The 24,711-nt window shown below is 44.1% G+C and overlaps 1 protein-coding gene across 5 annotated transcripts in view; it reads left to right on the forward strand.

Moving 5' to 3' along the window:
* LOC146829564 (ligand of Numb protein X 2-like) overlaps positions 1 to 24,711 on the forward strand; it is a 198,841-nt gene that overhangs the window by 48,257 nt on the left and 125,873 nt on the right. The window contains exons 1-2 of one of the 5 annotated variants that reach the window (XM_085608263.1): positions 5,312 to 5,378; positions 19,233 to 19,706. In XM_085608263.1, the coding sequence (XP_085464389.1) occupies positions 19,318 to 19,706 (389 nt within the window). In that variant the 5' untranslated portion in view covers positions 5,312 to 5,378; positions 19,233 to 19,317. Of the gene's footprint in view, positions 1 to 5,311; positions 5,379 to 5,983; positions 6,176 to 7,729; positions 7,750 to 19,232; positions 19,707 to 24,711 lie in introns of those variants that run through there. The other 4 variants (XM_085608262.1, XM_085608264.1, XM_085608267.1 and 1 more) reach the window with 4 other exon arrangements.

The raw sequence follows: 24,711 nt of genomic DNA on the forward strand, positions 1-24,711 counted from the left end.
TTTTGCGACAGAAGCCATACTTCTATAGCACAAACGCACAAAAGGTCATGGGAGTAATGCTTACAGATAGTCTAACCACTGGGAATCGTTCAGGCTAACATTCCAAGCCACTGTGCTTTTCGCCACTATGCCCCTCCGATTAAACCCAGCCATATGTAAATCGGCCTTAGTTCTTCTCCAATAGGAGCAGTCCAGCCCGAACTGCCAGGCCAGGTCCTCTCTGAACCAGAACACAAGCAATCCAAGACTGGTGAAACCTGACTTGGTAGTTTGGGATGGACTGCTCTTATTGGAGCAGGACCACGTCTGATTTGCATATGGCTGGGTTTAATCTGAGGGGTTGTAGTGGAAAAAATAAAAGCACAATTGTGTGGAATGCTACCCCAAGCAACTGTCGATAGTTAGATTATTTGCAGGCATTCCTCCTGCTACCTTTAGGTGTGTTTAATAATTATTTAATGTGAGGGATTCTGCCAACTCTGTATAAATGCCTGTGTCTAATTTCCTTATAGTCATCGACTAGTGACGCACTCAGTCGCTGATTATAAAGAAAAGACAGTTGAGTTCTGACGTCTTTCCTTTATAGTCGGGGACTAAGTGGGTTACTAATTGCAGTATAAAGAAAAGACCTCAGAACGCGACTGTAATAAGTTATTGCAGTCGCTTTCTGACGTCCCAATGCCTGCTGCCAGAGCCAGCAAGCCAGAAGCCCAGGTGTAAGGCAGGTCCGGTCACGGAGCAGCTGTTTGAAGCAGCAAAAATGAAATGTTCCTTTTCTTTCTTCTGCTCTATTTTTCTAGCTTACAGTTACCAGCACAAAGAACAAGATTTTTTTTTTATTGCTTAGATAATTATGGGAAAGTTAGAATCTTTCTGCATGTTTCTAAATATTCTGAGCTATTGCAGCTTTTCTTTTAACTAACTTGTAGTGAACTGTTATATATCTTTTTCCGACAAATATCTAATAAGCTTTTGATGTGTTTCAATTTGTAAACATGCTCTTCTATATGAAAGAGCGACACATCAAGGTTTAAAGTTGTTTGTGGTACAGGTGATGGTGTGGCTATGTATTATATGGGATAAAATACCCCCTACTGTACATGATAAGGATATTGCAAGTCACCTCGGAGTTCCATAACCTCATAATGAAACTCTGCATTCGGCCTAGTTTCTCTATATGGTTTTGGAACTCCTTGGTGACATACAATATCCTTTTAATGTATGGCAGGGGATACTTTATCCCTGTCACAATGCTATTAAGAGCTAGAAAGAAATTGACTGCAGGGTTGAGAACTAGGGTTAGTTATTGAACTCATGCAACTGGATTGCACTGTTGTGCTGTGATCACCTGCAGTATTGCAATAATCCAATTGTTTCAGAATATTAAGGTCATCTTTTCTCCACATCAGAAATGTGAAAGGTACTTGCAGAATACTCCAGCTGGTTCTGTAAAAATGTTTGCAGAGGGATTTTACAGTCTGACTCAATACAAACAAAGTAATTCCAGAAGTTTAACTCATTGAATTCTTTTACTGTTGAAGTCTTGCGTAGTTTTGAGAGTTGGGTTCGAGTTATCGGAAGAACAGTTTTATGTGCAGATTCGCGATTACTGTAGTCAGTCAGGTGGTCGGCGCTTGTTTCTGTGGGAGCTGATGGTGTTACGAGATTAAGAACAAGAGCTTGCTCATGCGGGTTGTGGTTGATGTTCGCAAGATCGAACCCCATTCACGAGAATCGCCTTCGCATTGGCTAACCTATGACCAGGTCTCCGTTACACCAGAGTGCGCCAAGAGCAGTTGATATGGCATACAGTACACTATGTAAGAAATTGCAAACCATGACATGCAGTTTTAAACATTACAATTGTTATTATGAATTTTATATCTTAAAGATTTATTGGAATTTACATAATTAGATTTATTGAAGAAGACATTGACGAAACAATGTTGAATTGTAGGTTGCTAGTATGTAATGAGGTGAATTTGACTACAAGGTGATATATTTGGAGCAAGGCTTTACGTGTATTTAAGAAATATGAAGGACATTTTTATATCTCTGCGGTACAAGAAATTGGACTAACGTGAACTAGATGTGAAGAGATGGACTGTAGGTGGTAGTGGGGCAAAGACTTTTCAAAAACTCATTTTTGTTGCATATGGAATTAAAGGGACTGATAAGATTATGAGAGTCTAGCTCATTTGAAGGAAAGCTATTGCTTGCTAGCTGTTCTTCTGGAGATTGCGCCTCGCCTCCATGTCTATGTCACCGAAGTGAAGTCATTCAGGAGGCATGCCTGCACCCATCCAACCTGCCCGTGTGGTGGGGTTATTCATGGCTTTTTCCTAAAAGCATGCGCTTCGCAGACATAGGATGATGCACTTGCGCTGTCTGGAAGCTGCAGGCCCACAGGGCCGATTGTGTCAATTGTTCCTTCTCCCCAGACTGGGTAGCGCTGTATGAATAATCTGTCTGAGGAGTCCCAGACATGTGACTAAGCCGTGGCCACGTGTGATGGACATGACGGGTCTGGACATGGATCGGATCTCACTTTCTTAAGTTCTTTCATATTTTTTTTATCTCTGTAACCATTTCAAAGATGTGGTGATAAAAATCCGAGCCCCACCACTAGCACGCATTCCGTTGTTAATCATTGCAGAAAGATTAATTCCTCCACACATGGGTCTCTTCTGCAAAGCGATGAGTACCCTAGGAATGGTTGGACGTTTGATGGGATTAATGGTAGTGCTGGTTTGTTAAATTACGTGACACATCAGCAAACTACTTCATAAGTCTGGTTACTACTGGTGAACACCAGTAGATGGGTGATGGCTGTGACCTCCATAGGCCACCGTCCTTTACCCACCTTCATTTTGACTTGAGCACTGCTTAAAAGTAAAATTCCAGTGATTGGTGTTTTCGAGTCTTGGCGTGCAGGATAGGCGTGCTTTGTTTTGCCCGCTGATTGGTTCGTCTCTTTCCGATTATGTCAATTGGCCGTGATGAAGCCCCTGCGAGGTTGAAACGCGTAGCCAGAATAACCTCGTGGAAATCAAGGCTGTGGAGTGCGAGCTTTACTGGAGTTTGTCTAACCAGTGGTATATATATTTTATGTTTATTTTTTTACCTGGTGTCCTTTGGACCATGTTGTGGCCGCCTTCGATTTCAGTGAAAATGCCTGTGTCATTTCCCGTGTGATTTTTTGCAGTTTTGAATGTATTCAGGATTGGAGCGTGCTTAATTTGGGATCATTTACATCCATCACATCCATATCTTCCAAGTTAAAAGGTTTGGAAAGGTTATATTTTTTGCTCTTTTACAGCACACGCCACAGCCCGAATTGTGTGTTGTCCCTGTATGTGCGGTAACTCCCATATCACTCCATATCTTTGGGTGGGTCATTTGAAAGCTGCACCCTATTGTAGATTAAACCCATGAGCGACGTGAGCCCCAGGACATGCTGCCTTTCTGCTGTAGTTGTTGTACGAGAGGTTTCCTAGAAGCACCTTTCTATCAATTATTAACTTGTCTTTCGTAGAAAATAACCGACTTGGTGGCTCTGATCTCTCTAGCGTGCAGCTCCTTGAACCACAACACGCATGTGTCGGACGCGGAGGAAGTTTGGACTATTCCAAAGTGTAGGAACAAGTGTGCAATGCAAGCCACACACTCTTGTGAGAACAGTAGACACATCCGCATGCAGTGTGTGAGCCAAGAGGGTTCTACTCTGTGCTTAACAGATGCAGGGTCTTAGTAGGGTGTTAGTCCTTCAACTTTACTTCTTCTAATCCACTATTCCACTACACCTCAGTGCGTTTTTAATAGTGTGGACATTGCCCAGAGAGGCTAGGGTGCTTTATAATAGAAATGGATCATTCCATGCAGCGCCCAATTAAACCCTGTGGAGGCACCAAAGCAGTCCCAATTGCCCCCCTCCCCCCCCCCCCCCCCCCCAAATCTCCTAGTCCCCAATGCACCGGATGTTTTTACAAACTGACAGCGGCCAGAAGATGAGCATTTAAGAGACAAACTGTTATGTGAATCTGTCTCTGGTTTATGTACTTTAAGTTGTATTTTGATATGTTGTCGCGGGCCCCTGAAAGGAGTGGGGCCCATAGGCCGGTGCCTACTTTGCCTGTTTGGTACTCCAGAACTGATTACATGAGGTACAAAATTACACATTCCGAAGATGTAGGTACATTTAAATAGCCATGAACATTGAATGATCTTATATCGGCTTTTTCTATACATGGGGCATCCAGAATTCTCCACCGCCCTTCACCACCCTTACTTGTCAGTAGGAAAAATTTAAAGAAACCATGCGCATCTTTACTTGAAAATTGTAGGTTGTCTCAGGAGATCATTAAACCTACCGTTATTACACACCCAATACTTCTCTTTTTCAGTGGTTTACAACCTTACAGTCAGTTTGTTCTGACCTGCCAGCACACTTTTGTGTTCACTTGTTTTAGACTGGACATATTTTACTGTGTTGTTACCTTCCCTGCTAGTAACGACTAGTCAGATGTCTTGATTAATTGCCCGCCCCGGTGACAGTGTTTCTCTGCAAGGTACTTTGCACGCTACTGTCCTCTGCCCCTTTTACGGTGTACCCCGTAGACCCTTTATTTTTCCTATGTTCGTGAATTGAATTTTAAACCATGCGCGCCTGCTCTTTTGTATCTACAACTGCCGTCTACAGCTGCTATCTGTTGTAGGATGTCCAGCTTGTTATGGTCCGTGATACGCATCAGGAAATTGAGGGTTGTGTCGCACTGAAGTGTTACTTCTGTGTTTTTATTTTCATTCATCTATTGATTTGAAATGTTTCCGTTATTTTGTCTTCTTCACTTTATATGTGCCTTGCACTTTATATTTGTACCGTGTGCTTTTTGATGTTTTTTGCTTTTATGGTTTTTATCCATGAGAATCGAATAAAGCTTATTTTGACTTTCAGTATATGTTGCAACAGTCCACATTTGCGTAACAGGATGTGGACTGATGTCACATTGAGGGTGGTGTCTAATGAAATGGTTGTAGTGCAGTAAATCTTAAGGCATTGGTCAGTGCAGAGACTAAACCAGAGAGGCCAAACCGGGGAAGGGGAGGTTTGCTAAAATGTCTTTAAAGGAGAAGGGTTTTCAGCTCCGATCTGCAGCTATCCTTTAAAGTGTTGCTGTGTAGATTCGGAGGTAAGAAGTCCCATGTACTGCTCTCACTTCCTGAAAAGGATTGCGCCACGAGTCCTTCCTTTTTGATGCGCGCTTCCGCTTCGACAGCACAAAAACAACACTAATACATTTAAAAATATACACTCCAAACGCTAGCGTTCTCTTTAGGGAAAATTCAGGCTTTGGCGAAGATTACTCCCCAACTCGAAGGTAAGTTGTAAACCTTGCTCCCATCCTGACTGCCAGCCTCTCTCCCTCTTGGCTGCAGCCCATGGCAAACACAGCCGCCTCTGCCACGTGAGAGGGCCCTGGCCGCTGGCCCTGTGGCGAGGAGGCCCGCAGGTGCCCGAGTGGAAGGCTTCAAGCGTGCTGTTCGTGCATGGCTGTGCGAGGCGCTAAATTAAAGTTTGACTTGGGACGAACAGCAGGCCTGCAGCTTTGCCGCTCTAAGCATCTAATTTCCTCTCCCAGGCCGCCTTATTCCGCCGCACGAGCTGCTCCCTTTGGTGTCTTTGTTTGGTGAACACTGGAGTCGGAGCTCCAAGATCACACGGTGTGCATCCTATTACCGTAATTAAAACCCGCATAACCCCCGGGTGCTTCGGCGCCGTGCTTGCCAAACCTGGCACTCGGGCTGCGCTGCCATGTTGTCCCCTCACAAAGGAGGCTTGTTTGGGAGCGGGGCGTACCGTGTGCCGAGGAGAGCACGTGCCTCTGTCTCGAATAAGGCCGCTTTGAGTTGGATGTTTTGGGTGGGGTGGGTGGATGTCATGGGGCTGGCGCGGATGTGCTGACGGGGTCCACGTACTCTGGACCGCCCTGGGGGTGCGCACCACAGACCCAGGTGGCGGAGGCGTGTGTGCTCAGTGCTTCCAGCCTGGCACCGGGCGCAGGCCGCACTTTCCCTCTCCACAGAAGCGCGGAGCTGCCTTGCCACGCCACCCACCTGCCCGCCTCTCACGAGTCCTGTTTGTTTTATGTTTGAAGGCGAGGCGTGTCTGCCAGAGGTAGGTGACTGGGACAAAAGGCAGCCGCGTGCATGCAGAGCGCCAAACTCACTAAAAACTTTAATGTATTCAGTGCAGGGCTGCGTTGTGCTACAAAAACGGGTGTTTCTAACACTTAGTGGCACGAATTTCCTCAACGCCCGCGAGGCTGAAGGACTGACAGACTGCTGCGCTGAGGGGAGATGCAACGTCTGAAACGGGTTCTGCAGCTTCACAGACATTTCAGAAATTGCAGTTCGCTTTCCAAGTCCTTGAAATATTTGAGAGTTGGGTGTGCTAGTAAACAAACCGAGCCGGGCAGATTTTCTCTGTTTGTGTTTAAGTGTCCCTTGCAGCCTGCATTCTTATTTGACTGCCAGCCTGCTTGGTTCTGTTGCTCTTTGCTGTGTATTTGTTTCGCCTATTTTTCATGTACCGTAAAAAGGTGTTTTTTGCTTCCCTTGAACTATTCTGCCCCCCCCCCCCCCCCCCCCTTGTCATGTGAACTCGCGAGGGGGCCTCTTTGAGTTCTCCTGTGGTGGAATGTCTCTCTTCGGGGGTCTCGGATTTCACCTTCAGGGTTCATGGGGAGGAGAGCAAAACCTGTTTTTTGACGGGAGAGAAATGATGGGCCAGACGAGAAAAACAACCTCTACAAAAAGATGCCCCAGGCTAGTGTCCGGTGGTTGCCCAGGACGACCGACCTACTGCTGCTGCCCGTGTCTGGGGTCGGTCAAAGCAGGGCTGTTCGTGCCTCGTCATGATTTTATCCCTCCAGAGGTTACGACAGCCGTTGTATAGGCAGCATCAATCCATTCTATTGACCCTGAAATAACGCGCGAGGTGTTGTATGCTTTTTATGGCTGTTTTATCAGCCGAATCAAGTTATTCTGATCTAATGGGTTGTGTGTGTTGGTGCTTTTCAACGTTTCAGCAGCGTCCTATTGGTGTGGCGTGGCACGTGTTCCTGAAATGTAATCGACACAATGACTTTGGGGTATTCGAACATTTCAGTGAATTTGTATTCGAATTTGGAAGTAAGTCTTCCAGATTCCTATGTCTGCACTTGGACGCAGTGCCCTTTGCATAGAAGTGTACAGTAATCCTTTCACACACCTAAAATGTAAAAAGAGGTCTTCTGGAGAAGAGGGGAAGGACATAAATGGAGTTTAAAGGCGATCGATGTGTGGGGGCGTTCACACTTTATGCCCCTCCCCTCCGATGCGCCTTTCTCTCGGAGTCCCGGTCCAAGTGACAGTTACTGTCTGTTTTGTGATTGGTTAGTGTGAATTTACCAATGCTTTATTTGAGCTGCTGGAGCTCTTTTTAGGGGAATGGCACTTATTTTTCCTCAACAGTCTTTCATCTAGTGTCGGAGAGAGAAAATCACTAAAATGGGGGAACGAAGGAGGAAGAGACAGTGACCAAGAGAAAAGGCGGATGAAAACGTCACTGCAGGAGTGAGCTGAATGGCCAGGGAGTGTTTGGTGGCGGTTGAGACATGAGGTGGAATCCAGATGACGCAGCCTTGGGGTCCCGCCACGCAGCTATTCTTGGTGCCCGCCTCGAGCATCTGAGCAAAACCTTGGGTCCTGGTACTTATTGTTTACAAACAAAGCACTAGATTTTACTGGTCACTTGTGATTGGTTAAAGTAATTTTACCATACTGTTTGTGTCGCCCACTTATTATTGGTTGGTGTGATTTTGCCATATGTTTTGCGTTGGTCACTTGTGATTGGTTACTGTGATTTTACCATACCGTTTTGTGTTGGTCACCTGTGATTAGATGCAGGGCACAAGTCCTATAAAAAGAAGTGGGGGGACTGACAATATGCAAATGAGCTTATGACGTCACGTGCTGAACGTGTCTGAAAATTACACCAGGACATATTCAGCTTATTTCTGTGGGGCGCAGCTTCTTGGCAGGGGGGACGGAGTCCACCCTGTGAAAAGAGTGGGGGGACGCCATGTACCTGCGTGTACCACCCGACACGAGCCCTGATTAGATGGTGTGATTGTAACATACCTTTGTCATTTGTGACTGGTCAGCGTGATTACACCTTCTTTTTAGCCTTGGTCACTTGTGACATTGAAAGAACCTGTGAAGACACCACATGGTAGAGAAGAAGACAGCGCATGTTGTAAGGCAGTGTCCTTCTTTGAACGAGTCTGTCTAGGAAAAGAACCAGTTTGCTGAAATGTTTGTTCTCTGTTCCACTTCTCCGTCTGCTGGTCGACACAGGTCAAGATTACAGTTCAGTTGTGGCAGGTTGCCTTTCTTGGGTTTGACTCTTCTGTGGTTGGAGACGATGTCACCTTAATGGTTGCGTTTTCCTGTAGTTTGCTGGTGGTGTCACCAATCTGTCTTGGTTATCCCTTGACTCTAACATGGTTAAGAACTCTTTCTGCATTTTATTTTGAACCTGCTCGTACTAGGGGCAAGCTGCAAACACACAGTGCAAGGTTCCGCTGTAGAGCTGTTGCATTCAGAAATCTCAGATTCTCCATGAGGCCATATTTGCTTCTTTCGTTGACCCGTCAGGTCAGTCCTTACGTCCACAAATGTCATTCTCAGTTCCAGATTATGCCTTTTCACTAGGTATGGCTGGGGCTTGGTGGGCGTTTGGCCGTACAAGTGAGTAATGCGTTAAACCAAAATGTCGGTAGTTCATCCTCTGACCTAACTGATTGTAGATGTTACATATATGTTGAGGTTGTTCGTGTATTGGTGTTTGGTGGGGCTGGTTCTTTGGTATGTGCTTCTTTTTGATGAGTCTGAAGTTCCAGCTTTGAAGATGGCGCTGGGATTAGGTTTGCGGTGTCATTGGAATCCTAGGTGGCCTTCCCACTGCTTCGGTGCAGCATGCCCGCGTGAAGCTGGTATCGTGACGGTTGACAAGTCACTGACTGGCGACACCTGTCATCCATGGGCTCCTGGTGGCTATCCAAAGGGGAGCAGTCTGGATCATTAGCCCTGTGCAAAGAGGTGATCAACACACCGCCGGCAGAACTAATTCTGCAGAATGCAGGTCCGAGATATGAATCCCTTTTAGGGTGCCTCCACCTTCCTAGGTTGATAAAATGGGAGCCATTGCATGAGCTAATGGTAACGCCCATTACCTAAAGTGAATTCTCAATTTTTCTTTTTTTTTCTTTCCCCAGTTTATGTAACCATAGGATGGATAGCTTGCCAGTATTTTATGTGTTATAAATCGCTCTGCCACACTTCCTCGGTTTATGTTCTCGAAGATTAAGCATAATCAAAACCTTGCTCTACTGCTCAGCTGGTTTTGCATAGTCTCTTCCTTGATTGCATTTAACTGAATTGCAGCTCCCAACCTTAAGGATTTTGGAGTCGAGAGGCGGAAAGTGAAAGACCTTATATGCCACATTACTTACAACAGGACTGGTCACCTATCGATAACCCTCCGTCAACTGCTGTTCAAGCCCTTATGGTCTTGCCTCTGGCGGGTGTCAATACCCTCCTTCACGGCCTCCCAGATTCAACACTGGTCCCCCGGAAGGCTGTAGTACATGCATAGCATGTCCTGTAAGACAACAGGCCTTTTTCATCAATGCACCCAGTATCTGGAACAACATCCCTGAATCCACTGTGACAGCCACACCCTGCTCCAATTTAGGAAAGAGCTGAAGATTCGTCTCTCTAAAGAACAGTACATCACCGTCCATTAACAGTCGGCTTCTGCGCTCACCAACAGCCCAGCTGTCTCTGCTTTCACTCGTTGACTGTATCTTTGTCTCTGACACTCTACAGAACTCCGCTGCCTATTCCCTAGGTTTGTGTCACGCGGGTATCACATAGATGCACCTGAATCTTATCTTTGAGCCCTTGATGACCCTTCACAGCTAGAATTGTATTTAACACCAACAACTGGAGGTCTCTCTGGCCCCCCATAATCACTCCCCTAATTGAGCTGTATTTTTTAACACTGACCACCGGAGGACTCTCTGACCCTCGATAATCACTCCCAACTACCGCAGTATTTTTAACACTGACAACCGAAGGTGTTTCTGAGCCCCTAATAACATGAAAAACGAAAGCTGTATTTTTGAGCCTTCTGTGTCTTTGAACCATTTAACCACTTGCATCTGAAGCTGTGTGTTGGATCACTCACTAATCAATGACAACTGGAGTCTTGTCTTCTAGCCCTTGACAACAACTGACAGTCAGAGTTGTATGTTTGAAATCCCTGATAGCCAGTGCACCACTATATCAGAGCTGTATCTGAAATATCTAGCCGCCGATAACTGGAGCTGTGTGTTCGATGCTTCATTAACCACTGACAACCAGAGGTCTGTCTTTGTACCCCGATACCGACTGACAACCATAGCTGTGTTGTAAACCCTTGATAGCCACTATACTGCAATATCAGAGCAGTATCTTTGAAATATCGAACCACACTGACAATATCAGAGCAGTATCTTTGAAATATCAAACCACACTGACAATATCAGAGCAGTATCTGTGAAATATCGAGCCACACTGACAATATCAGAGCAGTATCTTTGGAATATCAAACCACACTGACAATATCAGAGCAGTATCTTTGAAATATCGAGCCACACTGACCATATCAGAGCAGTATCTTTGGAATATCGAGCCACACTGACAATATCAGAGCAGTATCTTTGGAATATCGAGCCACACTGACAATATCAGAGCAGTATCTTTGAAATATCGAGCCACACTGACCATATCAGAGCAGTATCTTTGAAATATCGAACCACACTGACAATATCAGAGCAGTATCTTTGAAATATCAAAGCCACACTGACCATATCAGAGCAGTATCCTTGGAATATCGAGCCACACTGACAATATCAGAGCAGTATCTTTGAAATATCGAGCCACACTGACCATATCAGAGCAGTATCTTTGAAATATCGAACCACACTGACAATATCAGAGCAGTATCTTTGAAATATCAAAGCCACACTGACCATATCAGAGCAGTATCCTTGGAATATCGAGCCACACTGACAATATCAGAGCAGTATCTTTGAAATAGTAAGCCATACTGACCATATCAGAGCAGTATCTTTGGAATATCGAACCACACTGACAGTATCAGAGCACTATCTTTGAAATATCAAAGCCACACTGACAATATCAGAGCAGTATCTTTGAAATATCAAAGCCACACTGACCATATCAGAGCAGTATCCTTGGAATATCGAGCCACACTGACCATATCAGAGCAGTATCTTTGAAATATCGAACCACACTGACAATATCAGAGCAGTATCTTTGAAATATCAAAGCCACACTGACCATATCAGAGCAGTATCCTTGGAATATCGAGCCACACTGACAATATCAGAGCAGTATCTTTGAAATATCGAGCCACACTGACCATATCAGAGCAGTATCTTTGAAATATCGAACCACACTGACAATATCAGAGCAGTATCTTTGAAATATCAAAGCCACACTGACCATATCAGAGCAGTATCTGTGAAATATCGAGCCACACTGACCATATCAGAACAGTATCCTTGGAATATCGAGCCACACTGACCATATCAGAGCAGTATCTTTGGAATATAAAACCACACTGACTATATCAGAGCAGTATCTTTGGAATATCGAGCCACACTAACAATATCAGAGCAGTATCTTTGAAATATCGAACCACACTGACAATATCAGAGCAGTATCTTTGAAATATCGAGCCACACTGACCATATCAGAGCAGTATCCTTGGAATATCGAGCCACACTGACAATATCAGAGCAGTATCTTTGGAATATCGAACCACACTGACCATATCAGAGCAGTATCTGTGAAATATCGAACCACACTGACAATATCAGAGCAGTATCTTTGAAATATCGAGCCACACTGACAATATCGAACCACACTGACAATATCAGAGCAGTATCTTTGAAATATCGAACCACACTGACAATATCAGAGCAGTATCTGTGAAATATCGAACCACACTGACAATATCAGAGCAGTATCTTTGAAATATCGAGCCACACTGACAATATCGAACCACACTGACAATATCAGAGCAGTATCTTTGAAATATCGAACCACACTGACAATATCAGAGCAGTATCTGTGAAATTTCGAACCACACTGACAATATCAGAGCAGTATCTTTGAAATATCAAACCACACTGACAATATCAGAGCAGTATCTGTGAAATATCGAGCCACACTGACAATATCAGAGCAGTATCTTTGGAATATCAAACCACACTGACAATATCAGAGCAGTATCTTTGAAATATCGAGCCACACTGACCATATCAGAGCAGTATCTTTGGAATATCGAGCCACACTGACAATATCAGAGCAGTATCTTTGGAATATCGAGCCACACTGACAAGATCAGAGCAGTATCTTTGAAATATCGAGCCACACTGACCATATCAGAGCAGTATCTTTGAAATATCGAACCACACTGACAATATCAGAGCAGTATCTTTGAAATATCAAAGCCACACTGACCATATCAGAGCAGTATCCTTGGAATATCGAGCCACACTGACAATATCAGAGCAGTATCTTTGAAATATCGAGCCACACTGACCATATCAGAGCAGTATCTTTGAAATATCGAACCACACTGACAATATCAGAGCAGTATCTTTGAAATATCAAAGCCACACTGACCATATCAGAGCAGTATCCTTGGAATATCGAGCCACACTGACAATATCAGAGCAGTATCTTTGAAATAGCAAGCCATACTGACCATATCAGAGCAGTATCTTTGGAATATCGAACCACACTGACAATATCAGAGCAGTATCTTTGAAATATCAAAGCCACACTGACCATATCAGAGCAGTATCCTTGGAATATCGAGCCACACTGACAATATCAGAGCAGTATCTTTGAAATAGCAAGCCATACTGACCATATCAGAGCAGTATCTTTGGAATATCGAACCACACTGACAGTATCAGAGCAGTATCTTTGAAATATCAAAGCCACACTGACAATATCAGAGCAGTATCTTTGAAATATCAAAGCCACACTGACCATATCAGAGCAGTATCCTTGGAATATCGAGCCACACTGACCATATCAGAGCTGTATCTTTGAAATATCGAACCACACTGACAATATCAGAGCAGTATCTTTGAAATATCAAAGCCACACTGACCATATCAGAGCAGTATCCTTGGAATATCAAAGCCACACTGACCATATCAGAGCAGTATCCTTGGAATATCGAGCCACACTGACCATATCAGAGCAGTATCTTTGAAATATCGAACCACACTGACAATATCAGAGCAGTATCTTTGAAATATCAAAGCCACACTGACCATATCAGAGCAGTATCCTTGGAATATCGAGCCACACTGACAATATCCGAGCAGTATCTTTGAAATATCGAGCCACACTGACCATATCAGAGCAGTATCTTTGAAATATCGAACCACACTGACAATATCAGAGCAGTATCTTTGAAATATCAAAGCCACACTGACCATATCAGAGCAGTATCTTTGGAATATCGAGCCACACTGACAATATCAGAGCAGTATCTTTGAAATAGCAAGCCATACTGACCATATCAGAGCAGTATCTTTGGAATATCGAACCACACTGACAGTATCAGAGCAGTATCTTTAAATTATCTAACTGACAACCAGAGCTGTATATTTAAACTGTTTAACCACTGACACCTGAAGTTGTGTGTTGGAGCACTCGCTAACCTCTGACAACTGGAGTCGTGTCTTTCTACGACTTGTATGTTTGAATCCTTGCCAGCCACTACATCCAAGCTGTATCAGTGAAATATCCAGATACTGGCAACCGCACCTCCTATGTTAGAGCCTTCATTAACCAGTGATCTATCTCTGCGCCCCGGTAACCACTGACAACCAGAGCTGTATTTTTAAGTGCTTACTAGCCAGTGGCAACCAGACATATGTCTGAATTATCAAACGACTGACAACCGGAGCTGTATCTCTGAACCCTTGATAAAAACTGACAACCAGAGCTGTATCTTTGAACTTTCTAACCATAGCTCACTGGAGCTGTGTTTTTGAGCCGCCGATAGTCATGGTACCTTAGCTGTATCTTTTTAATATGTAGTCATGGACGCCCGGAGCTCTGTGTTCGAGTCCTCACTAGCCACTGACGGCCAGAGCTGTAACTTAGACCCCGTGGTAACCTCCAGCAACTAGAGCTGTATCACTGAGCCCGAGATAACTAGCCCCCCAGCAATGAGAGCTGCAGCTATGGACCTTCGATTACCACTTATAACCGGAGCTGTCTCTTTGACGTCTTAATAACCTCCACAACTAGGGCTGTATCGCTGAGCCCTCGGTGACCACTGCTAACCAGGTTAAGGAGGTGGGCCCATCTAACCACTGTCGCGTTATTAGATGTAGTGAACGTGTCCAACTCCAGAGGGATGCCAGCATTGCTTGAAAACAGTAGAAGTCAAGACAAGAGTAAAATCCACACCACCCCCATGTCTCAAAAATCACACAATCTCAGTTCCGGAGTACAAAATAGGCAAAGTAGGCACTGACCTATGGGTGCCACTCTTTTCAGGGGCCCCTGCGACAACGGATCAAAATTATATTGATTTGATCTTGAAAGCAAATTAAAATCCAGCTTTCAGGAATATTGTTTCCAAAAGATAGAAAAAATAAATTAATTAAAGAAAAGAAATCTTTCACATTAAAAACTCTAGAGAAAATACTGTAAAAATGTAATGTACCCATTAACAGCCTAAAGTAGAGAGACCTGAGACATCAGATTCACATAACAGTTTGCCTCTTAAAAGCTCATCTTCTGGCACCTGACCGTTTGTAAAACAAAAAAACAAATCTACAGCGCACACTACGTAGGTGTGATGTAATGGTTTATTAAAATTGTTGGTTAGGAAAATTTAAAAACGTATTAAGAGTTAATTCGCGAGGGGGGACCTGAAAGTTCTACTGCCGGTGTCTCCACAGGGTTTAACCCGGCACTGCACAAGCTCGACGACTAAAGGTGATCATGAAGCAGCAACTCCATCCCCCCCACCCCCTAACCGCTTGCCCCTCCCTCCCTCCCTCCCTCCCACTGACTTTAGCTTCAGGTCAAAATGGAGTCTGCTGCGTCAGATGTAAGAAGGCCCAGACGAGGTATCCTAGTGGTTGAGCGGTTCATGCCGTCATTTGTAACGTGATCTCATGCTCCAGAAACGTGCCCTGTTCACCAACAAAGGCACCTTAGTTTCCAGCGGTTAAAAGGTGGTTTCAAGTGTAAATATTTTCCGTGGCCTTTTCTCAGACTCCCGGACTTCAACAGTGCTTGTTTGTGTGAATGAGAAGACGGCCGCGGATGGGGCGACTGCTTTAAAAAAAGTTACAGCTCGGGGTTTGTGTGCTGGTGTCTTTATCTTTTTAAAAAAATTTTTTTTGAATAAAGTAAGCTTCTTTGTGAGAGGGGATAGGCCATCAACCTGATACCATGATTCATTGACTGCTTATAGTGATTCATGGTAACAGTGTTGCTAATGCTGTTCGTCTGTCTCATTCCATAACTGTTCCTTACAGTGCTGCGTTTGAGAACAGTCTTAAGTGCTCTGCAGTGATGCGAAGTTTCTCACTTATGACCTGGGCTTGAAATGGAAATATAGAAGTGCAGGTACTCCTTGTCTCGGAGTACCTGTTGCTGCTGAGGAGTGCCGGTTCCCCTCCCCATTAAAAGTATTGGAATGGAGCTGAGCAGTGCAGGTACTCCTTGTCTCAGAGTACCTGTTGCTGCTCAGGAATGCCGGTCCCCCCTCCCCAGTAAAAGTATTGGAGTGGAGCTGAGAAGTTCCGGTACTCCTTGTCTCGGAGTACCTGTTGCTGCTGAGGAGTGCCGGTCCCCCTCCCCATTAAAAGTATTGGAGTGGAGCAGAGAAGTGCCGGTACTCCTTGTCTCGGAGTACCTGCTGCTGCTGAGGAGTGCCGGTCCCCCTCCCCATTAAAAGTATTGGAGTGGAGCAGAGAAGTGCCGGTACTCCTTGTCTCGGAGTACCTGTTGCTGCTGAGGAGTGCCGGTCCCCCTCCCCATTAAAAGTTTTGGAGTGGAGCTGAGCAGTGCCGCTACTAGCCATTTCAAATCAAAGAAAGTGCCGGTACTGCCTACCTGATAGTACCTGCTCATTTAAAGCACTGTTATGGCCCCCATGCCCCACTCATTAAATCTTACATTGTGCTTTTGTGTAGCGCCGCACTTGCGTAATCTTTTGATGCTGTAGTGTTTGTCGGTTGAAGTTGGCTCTGTAGACCTTGTGTTTCTTTGCTCTGAAGGAGGTTTGTTGTTTATTTATTAGATATGCTGCCAGCTGTTTGGCAGCATGTTGGTGTGTCAAACTGTGCGTTGGCAGAAAGTGCCAATGGAGATTGTCCCAGCGGCGTGGAAGGAGATGAGCTTTGTGACTCTCCTTCAAACTCAAGTTGTTGTCTGCGGTTCATGTGGCTGTGCGAAGATAATATAATGTTTGTCTCTCTTGTGGCCTGGTTAGTGATATCTCAGGTTTTTGTGTAGCAAAGAGCATCCATTACTGTATCCTTTAGGGTGGGCATTCTGGAGTCCCCATTGAAGTACATCCTCCGCTCTCTTGCATTTTGTTGTATGTAAATAGCAAGATACTTCTAGTTAACCCCTTCGGTGCCCGCCCCTTTCCCCGCCCTGTGCCGGCCGTTACATTAGCGGGCGGGGTTTGTGACGAGCTGGACTCGTCATGGGCACAGCGCCACCGCGGCCCATGACGAGTCCAGCTCGTCACAGGCACCGAAGAGGTTAAGTTACATGTAGGTTTATTCAAGGCCCAGCTGAGCGCACACCTCGCCAGCTGACCAGACCATCAACTGACAAGAGTAGAACACTCAGGTACAAGTTAGAACACTCGCAGGTATTCTGGGAGGCTAAGGAGGTAAGAACACTAAGGAAGGGCTAATGACCACTGTCGGACATATTACACGAAGAATCAATATACAACATATCTTCCTCCTTTACAGAAAAAAGAAATAAATAAACAATCATAAAAATGAAGCTTAAGGTATGGGAGACAACAACAATAATCAGGTCTGACAAGAGTACAACACTCAGGTACAAGTTAGAAAACTCACAGGTATTCTGGGAGGCTAAGGAGGTAAGAACACTAAGGAAGGACTAATGACCACTGTCAGACATATTACATGAAGAATCAATATACAACACATTTCGACTAATAGTCACTGTCTACTTACTGAAAGAGTTACCAATCTACCAGCAAAATCCTGCTTGCCTCGTACCCTCCACCGTGTGCTCGCTTAAAACAGTTCAGACTAAAGTGTACCATGTTTCTATGGTCCCTGAATCCTGATTGAACTCCGTCTAATAAAATGATTAGCCTAAAATCACACAATTTTGTTCAAATGGGAAAGCTGGAATTAGAACACAGAATTAGGTCTTCCAAAATCTGTAGCAAACGTTTCTTAACTCTTTCTATTTGTTCTTCGTAACCTCCCTTTCTTCCTTTACTTCCACCTCCTTTATTTTTCCCTTTTCCTTCTGTATTTTCCCTTCTAGGTATTTTCCTGTTGAATAATATACGTTCATTTATTTAGGTGTAATATAGATGCACGTCTATAAATGTTGTTTTTCATTACACCATCATTTATAATTTAGCATTTGCTTGAAATGTTCATATTTTCCTTCATTGCTCTGAATTGTGCTATCTCGGTCTTTTTTTTAATAATGAATAAAGCTTCATAGAAATTGATTCTTGCACATCATTTTCAAACAATGAGTAGTGTCTCACAGAATATAAGTAAGCACAAGGGGAGAAGGTATTCCCTGGTAATTGTTTATTTTTAAACAATTCAGCGATGCTAGACAGAGAGACTATATAAACTTGAAAAGAGCGTTAGGAGATAGAGAGGACCTTCCTACCTGGGATATGAGTGTGAAGATCTTAGAGCCTCAATCATCTTCCTTTGCGGAAGGCTACAGGAAAGAGGTGCATCCAACCTCCGCGCCGCTAGCTCAGCAGCTGACGCAGCTGCTGTTTCTTTACTGAACATTGGTTCTGTTGTTCAGAAAAGGTATGCGGATGTGAACTAGGTCTTATTCTTGAAATAATGGGCGCTTTTGGTTAGTAGATAAGGAGGGGCTTAGGATATTGATGGAAAGCATTATAATGTTACAATATATTTTATTATGATTCATGTTGTGTGCGTTGGGATAGGATTTTGATTTGATTTTTTGAAAATATAACCAGGTTTCCTAGTTTTCCTAGGCCTGTTCATGATGAAAGAGGGTTTTGGTGATTCCACTAGCTACCCCTGTGAAATATCATAGAACTGATCGTTTTCTAAAACTCATATCACTCAAGTAATGCTCAGTGGTTTGCCAGCTGGTTGTAGTCCATCAGAATTTCTGTCTCAAGTTGGCATATTGACCAAGTCCTTGGTGCCAGGAGATCTAGAAAACCCATCTCCGGCTGTGTTCTGGAGAGAAATCCAGACAACCTATCACTTAATTCTGCCCTTTCTCCACTTTTTTTGACCCTTTGTTTCATTCCCTAATTCCTTCCACTGTTCATCTTTCCTTTCTTACTTCTACCATTTGCTCCCTTTCTTTCTTGTCTTATCATCCCTCATCCCAAATTGCTTTCCACACTAATTCAATTACCAACTTTTGCCTTTCTTCCATATCGCTTCTATTGCTGTTATATTACATTTTCACCTCTTTTTCTGCTTTTTAAATTCAGTTGTGCCTTCCTTCATTCTTTGAAGATCTCCAAGCCTAATTTATTTCACTCTTTTTAAAAAAAATTGTTACTCCCCTTTGTCCTTGGCTGCCTTCCTGTCTGTCCCGTTTACCTGTCCGTCTCCCCGTCATTCTAGCTGTCTTTCCTGTCTCTGTATTGTGTATTTCTGGCACTCGATGGAAGTGTTATTTGAAAGAGGAGTCGAATAAAGGAAGATGGACTGTGCCAATCTTTTTTTCTTAAAAGGTGTTTTGGGTGTGACTCGGTAACTCCTAAAGGTGGAAACAGATTCTAGTCCCTCTCATTCCTGTGTAGCTTATGTTGACTATTTCCGTTCTCTCCCCAGGACAGAAGGATGCTGTTGGCACTCTCACCCTAGCCCAGGCTGCAGCCATACACTCATCACAGGGGGCCCTTCATGCCCTCCAAAGATGTCCGATTCAGTCACACAAGAGCCCAGCGCTGCAATGAATGAGCTGTGCAAGGAATGCGGACAGTTGCACCCACCGGCGGAGAGCCATATTTATAACTTCCAGGATGAAGTGGACGACGAGCTCACCTGCCAGATCTGCCTCCAGCCTTTACTGCAGCCCATGGACACTCCGTGTGGACACACCTACTGCTTCAAGTGCCTGGAGAACTTTATGAAGGAGCAGGATTTCTGCCCCATGGACCGTAAAAAACTGAGCTTCCAGCACTGTAGAAAGTCCAGCCTTCTTGTGCGGAACTTGTTGGACAAGTTGATGGTGGACTGCCCTTTCCAGAAGGATTGCCAGCAGAGCATGCAGAGGTGTGAGCTGCATGCTCACCTACAACACAGGTATCCACACCTTTACGTATATGTTTAGAGTTATAGCATATTTGAACTTGTAATATTTTCCTGAAATGGAAGCTCTCACGCTTAGATGATCGTGCCTGCTCTTTGAGTTGCTGTTCAACTTCCATTAAGGTCCTTGAATGGAGATCATGGGGTTTGGTTAATGGTTTGGGACTGTTTTGACAGATCCAACCCTGACATTTTCTACTTCAAATAATATATATTAGCCTGGATGGTATTCCTATGTGTGATGATATAAGGTTATTTGTCACGTAGTGTGGACTTGTTCCAGTTGGTGGTCATTGCTAGATGAAATGGATTAGAAAGTTAGGAAACTGACTAGAGCAGTGGTTCAAGGGCTGGAAGGACAGACTATTCTCAAGATAGAAATGTTATGTCACACAACATATGAGATCTAGGCAAAGTCTAGCAATCGGTGATCATTTCAGCTGAAAAGTAGCTAGAGATTACTTTTATTTGCAGAAGGCGAGTTTTTTAAAGGTATTTCTGAAGTCAAGAGAGATTTGCATGCAGGTTTCTCTGGGGTCGACAGCACGCACTTTGAGATTGATTTTACGGAACCGTATAACTATTTTGCACCAATTGGTTTGATTTCAGATTTGTTTACTTCTCTGTTCTCTAGTGCAGTGGTTTTTAACCTTTTGACGTCTGTGGGCCCAGACTTGATCATTACTGGAATTCAGCTCCCCCCTGCCCTCGAGTCATTATTGGAATTATTGGCGCCCTAAGCAATTTCGAGGATTTGAACCACAAAACAATCCATAAAAATATGGAAAAATGCACTCCACAAATAAAATACACAAATGCTGAACCATTTTGTTTAATTCACAAACAAATATAAAAAATTATAAAAAATGTTATCTTAACGTGACGGTTGGAGCTTTCCTAAACACAATTGAGGTCCTCCATGTCCTAACTAAATTCTGTTTGATGCACTCGCACTGCCCCCACAAATCAATCTGCGGATACCAACTGAATATAAAGCATACAATTTCAACATCCTTCACATTTACAGAACATTTTAAAACTTTCATTTCTACATTTAGCCTCTTATTTAGGTAGACGTTATTAATCTGTTAATAATATTGAATTTTCTAAGCAGTCGTACACCTCCTGGGTTGTTGTCCCAGACCCCCTCCGGGGTTAACAGACCACAGTTTAAGAACTGCTGATCTAGTGCTACCAGAGATGAAGCTTTTATAAAATGGGTAGACCTAACATAAGTTAAAAATAGATAAAAATGTGATAGAGGGAAGCACAGCAGAGATCCAAAGGAAGTTTATTCCATTCTCTTGCTATGGAAACGGAAAAAGCTCAATCACCAATGTAAGTCATGACCGTGGTAATGTGTAGGCGATACTGGCCAGCTGAGCACAAAGAGCTCCGCGGTCTGCGCATCCGAAATAAACAAGAGGCAAGACCATGAATTAGGCAATAGCCATTGACTGGAATCAAATTATTTTTTTCATGTTCATCCAGTGCAACGGGAAACCAGGTGTGAGAAAGTTGATCATGACGGACGTGCCGGTTGTGGGACATGCAGCAGCATTCTATACCCATTGGACTGTTCTTAAGAACTTCTCCAGAGGCCTAAGTCGCTTGAGTTGACACAATCTAGTCTGGATCCCACTAATTCCAACACAACATGGACATGATAGTCTGAAATAACATAAGGCCAGATCTTCTTACTTAGTTTAATCTTCCAAAAACAGCTATTCACCATTTAAGAGACCTGAGGCTCAAGGGAAAGATCATAGTCCATGGAGATGGCCAAGTTACGAAAAAATCTTTAGAGTGCGGTCATGTCCACCCCTTGATCTTGGTCTACCTGGGCGGACTCCCCTTGTTGAAGGAATTCCTAGTAACAAGGAGCTTGGTTTTAGATGGTTTGTTTTTAAAATAGTTTGTAGTTCTCAAGTGTTGTTTAGGTGTTAGGACATTGGTGAGAAGATTGTGAACAGAAACAGCTACTGGCGATGAAGACTGAGAAAAGGATGGTTTAACTACCAGCTGGGTGTCACTGGCATAAGTGCACTCATTCTAGGGCTCATTGTCATAAGTGCACTCATTCTAGGGCTCATTGTCATAAGTGCACTCATTCTAGGGCTCCTTGTCATAAGTGCACTCATTCTAGGGCTCCTTGTCATAAGTGCACTCATTCTAGGGCTATAAAGGTTGGTGCAGAAAACTTGTTTTCCTCTGGGCCAATTTTATAGGTACAGGATTAAAGTCAGTGCTTTATTTGTAAAAATCCTTGGAAAGCCATTGCAGCCTACACCATGCTTTGCCCCTGCCAGCGCTGCCAGTGACCGTACCAACACAACACCTAACTATCACACTCCTACAAGTGTGACAATTCAGACTTTTTCATGCCACACAAAGCGAATGGCATCAGAGACTGGTATTCTTTATTTTCAATGTGATTTGGTTTAATAAACACGGTTGTGCTCCTCTCAAAATCAAACAGACCGTGCCACCATGTGGTGGACTGTCACTAGAGCCGGTGCTGACAATTAAGTGCCGGTGCTGAGCACCGGAAGCCACCGGCTGAAATTATGCACTGAGGTTACAGCAAACCATTGTGAAATGAAGGGCAAAGGTCAAGGAGTTTGTCCAATAGCCTGTTGGTGTATCACCGCTCCCCCTCTAGGAAAGATTGCTTGGCTGTAGCAAGATCCTGTTTGGAATCCTGTGTTAATTTCCTTGAATGATGATCCTTACTGAGCAGAGAAGATGGATCTCTATCCTAAGCTCTTGATTACTTTGTGAGCATGTGTCAAGATTTCACTAGAAATCAATCCAGAGACTCCAACGCTAAGCCTACTTCTTCCCCATTCAGTCAAATAAGATCTGTAATGAATTCCACAATCTAAAGTGACTGTAGAGCGGAATAAAAAGGGAAGGGAGGTAGAGAGAAAAGGACCACTCCTTAAGTGTCTGAACTTGTTGACCTTTGTAGCACAGCTGGCGGAAGGCGTGCAGCAAAGGCCATCGATCTGCAATGGATTGACCGGTAAACCCCGTAATCCTATAAGATAAAGTACCAATAATCTAAATGTACTACAGAGTACAATGTCTTGTGAGTAACATTACAATGACCTCACAGTGGATGGAATTGTAGAGGCTGTGACTAGCCCCTGTACCACCAGGATACAGCCCAGGAACCAAATACAAAGGTCTGCTTCCAATACTAGAGGCTCCAGGATCCTGGATGAGTTTGAAGCTGGAGAAGAAATTTGTGAATGATTGCAAGCAGATATCATATATCTGCTTGCTATCATATCATTGATATATATATATATATATATGTATGTATGTATGTATGTATGTATGTGTGTGTGTATATATATATATGCTCCTTGGGGTGTCCAACATGCGGGTCGCACTCGATCCAGCGTGCGTCTACCCCAAAAGCGTTCAGTAGCGTGGGCAGCTGTACGTCTGAATTTAAAAGCACCTGGTCAGCCCGACGTGTTTCGAAATTTTCTTCCTCAGGGGCCGTCAGTAAAGTGCATGAAGGTTACTTTCATCCCACATTTCACTATATCATGCGCCCAGATGGGCTGTTCCTTAGGACACCACACGTTGTGTTTATGGGAGAAGTAGTCCGTTTATTAAGTCCTGAATGGATGCACTTTTTAATGAATGCTCAATCCCCAGGCTCTTGCATGGGCTTCAGACTGCATTGCTACCCCAATCCATCACGCAGGTCTCAATTGCGGGACTCTCTGAATGACGGGTCCCATGACCCCCGTTTACCAGGGTGGTGCGATCATAGCGGCAGGACTGCCGCTTAAATATCTTTCTCCTTGGGGTGTCCAACATGCGGGTCGCACTCGATCCAGCGTGCGCCTTCCCCAAAGCGTTCAGTAGCGTGGGCAGCTGTACGTCTGAATTTAAAAGCACCTGGTCAGCCCGAAGCGTTTCGAAATTTTCTTCCTCAGGGGCCGTCAGTAAAGTGCATGAAGGTTACTTTTATCCCACATTTCACTAGATCGTGCGCCCAGATGGGCTGTTCCTTATGACACCACACGTTGTGTTTATGGGAGAAGTAGTCCGTTTATTAAGTCCTGAATGGATGCACTTTTTAATGAATGCTCAATCCCCAGGCTCTTGCATGCAAGTGCATCCATTCAGGACTTAATAAACGGACTACTTCTCCCATAAACACAACGTGTGGTGTCATAAGGAACAGCCCATCTGGGCGCACGATATAGTGAAATGTGGGATGAAAGTAACCTTCATGCACTTTACTGACGGCCCCTGAGGAAGAAAATTTCTAAACGCGTCGGGCTGACCAGGTGCTTTTAAATTCAGACGTACAGCTGCCCACGCTACTGAACGCTTTGGGGAAGGCGCACGCTGGATCGAGTGCGACCCGCATGTTGGACACCCCAAGGAGCAAGATATATATATATACACATATATATATCTCACGAAGACAAAGTTGAGCAAAAAAGTGCAGTGAACACAAACGGTACAAACTAAGCAACTGGAGTAGAGACCCCATCAACCGCTGTTGCCAGGCAAAGTACAGTCCTGTGACTGGGGCTTAAATTCTCCATGGCCTTACTGACCTGGAAGTGACCAGAACCTCTGGCTCCTTCTGGAATATTCCATGCTTCTGAAAGGTTCTGGCTCGTTGCACTTTGCTCTGGAAGTTCTGATCTTTGCTACCCTTGCGTCCGCCCTCCTTCACCTCTCCAACTGCCACGGCCTTCTGATAAGGGTCTGAGATTGGACCATAGCAAGTTTGCATTGTGAAGTCTAGCAATATGACTGCATTTCTCCAACACTAGACAAGATTCCCCCAACGCGCCAACTGAGGATTCCCGACACCATGTCATTCCACCCACACAATTTCTACGCTCTCTGTTTCTGGTATTTAAACTTTTTGACTTGGACACGTTTATTGATGGTCTGCAAAACTGCTAAACCTTTCAAAACTATTCGGTTAAGAAAATAAGTATTTTTTGTGTCAGAGTAA

The sequence above is a fragment of the Triturus cristatus genome, chromosome 5_2, assembly GCF_964204655.1.
Source record: "Triturus cristatus chromosome 5_2, aTriCri1.1, whole genome shotgun sequence".
NCBI lineage: Eukaryota > Metazoa > Chordata > Amphibia > Caudata > Salamandridae > Triturus > Triturus cristatus.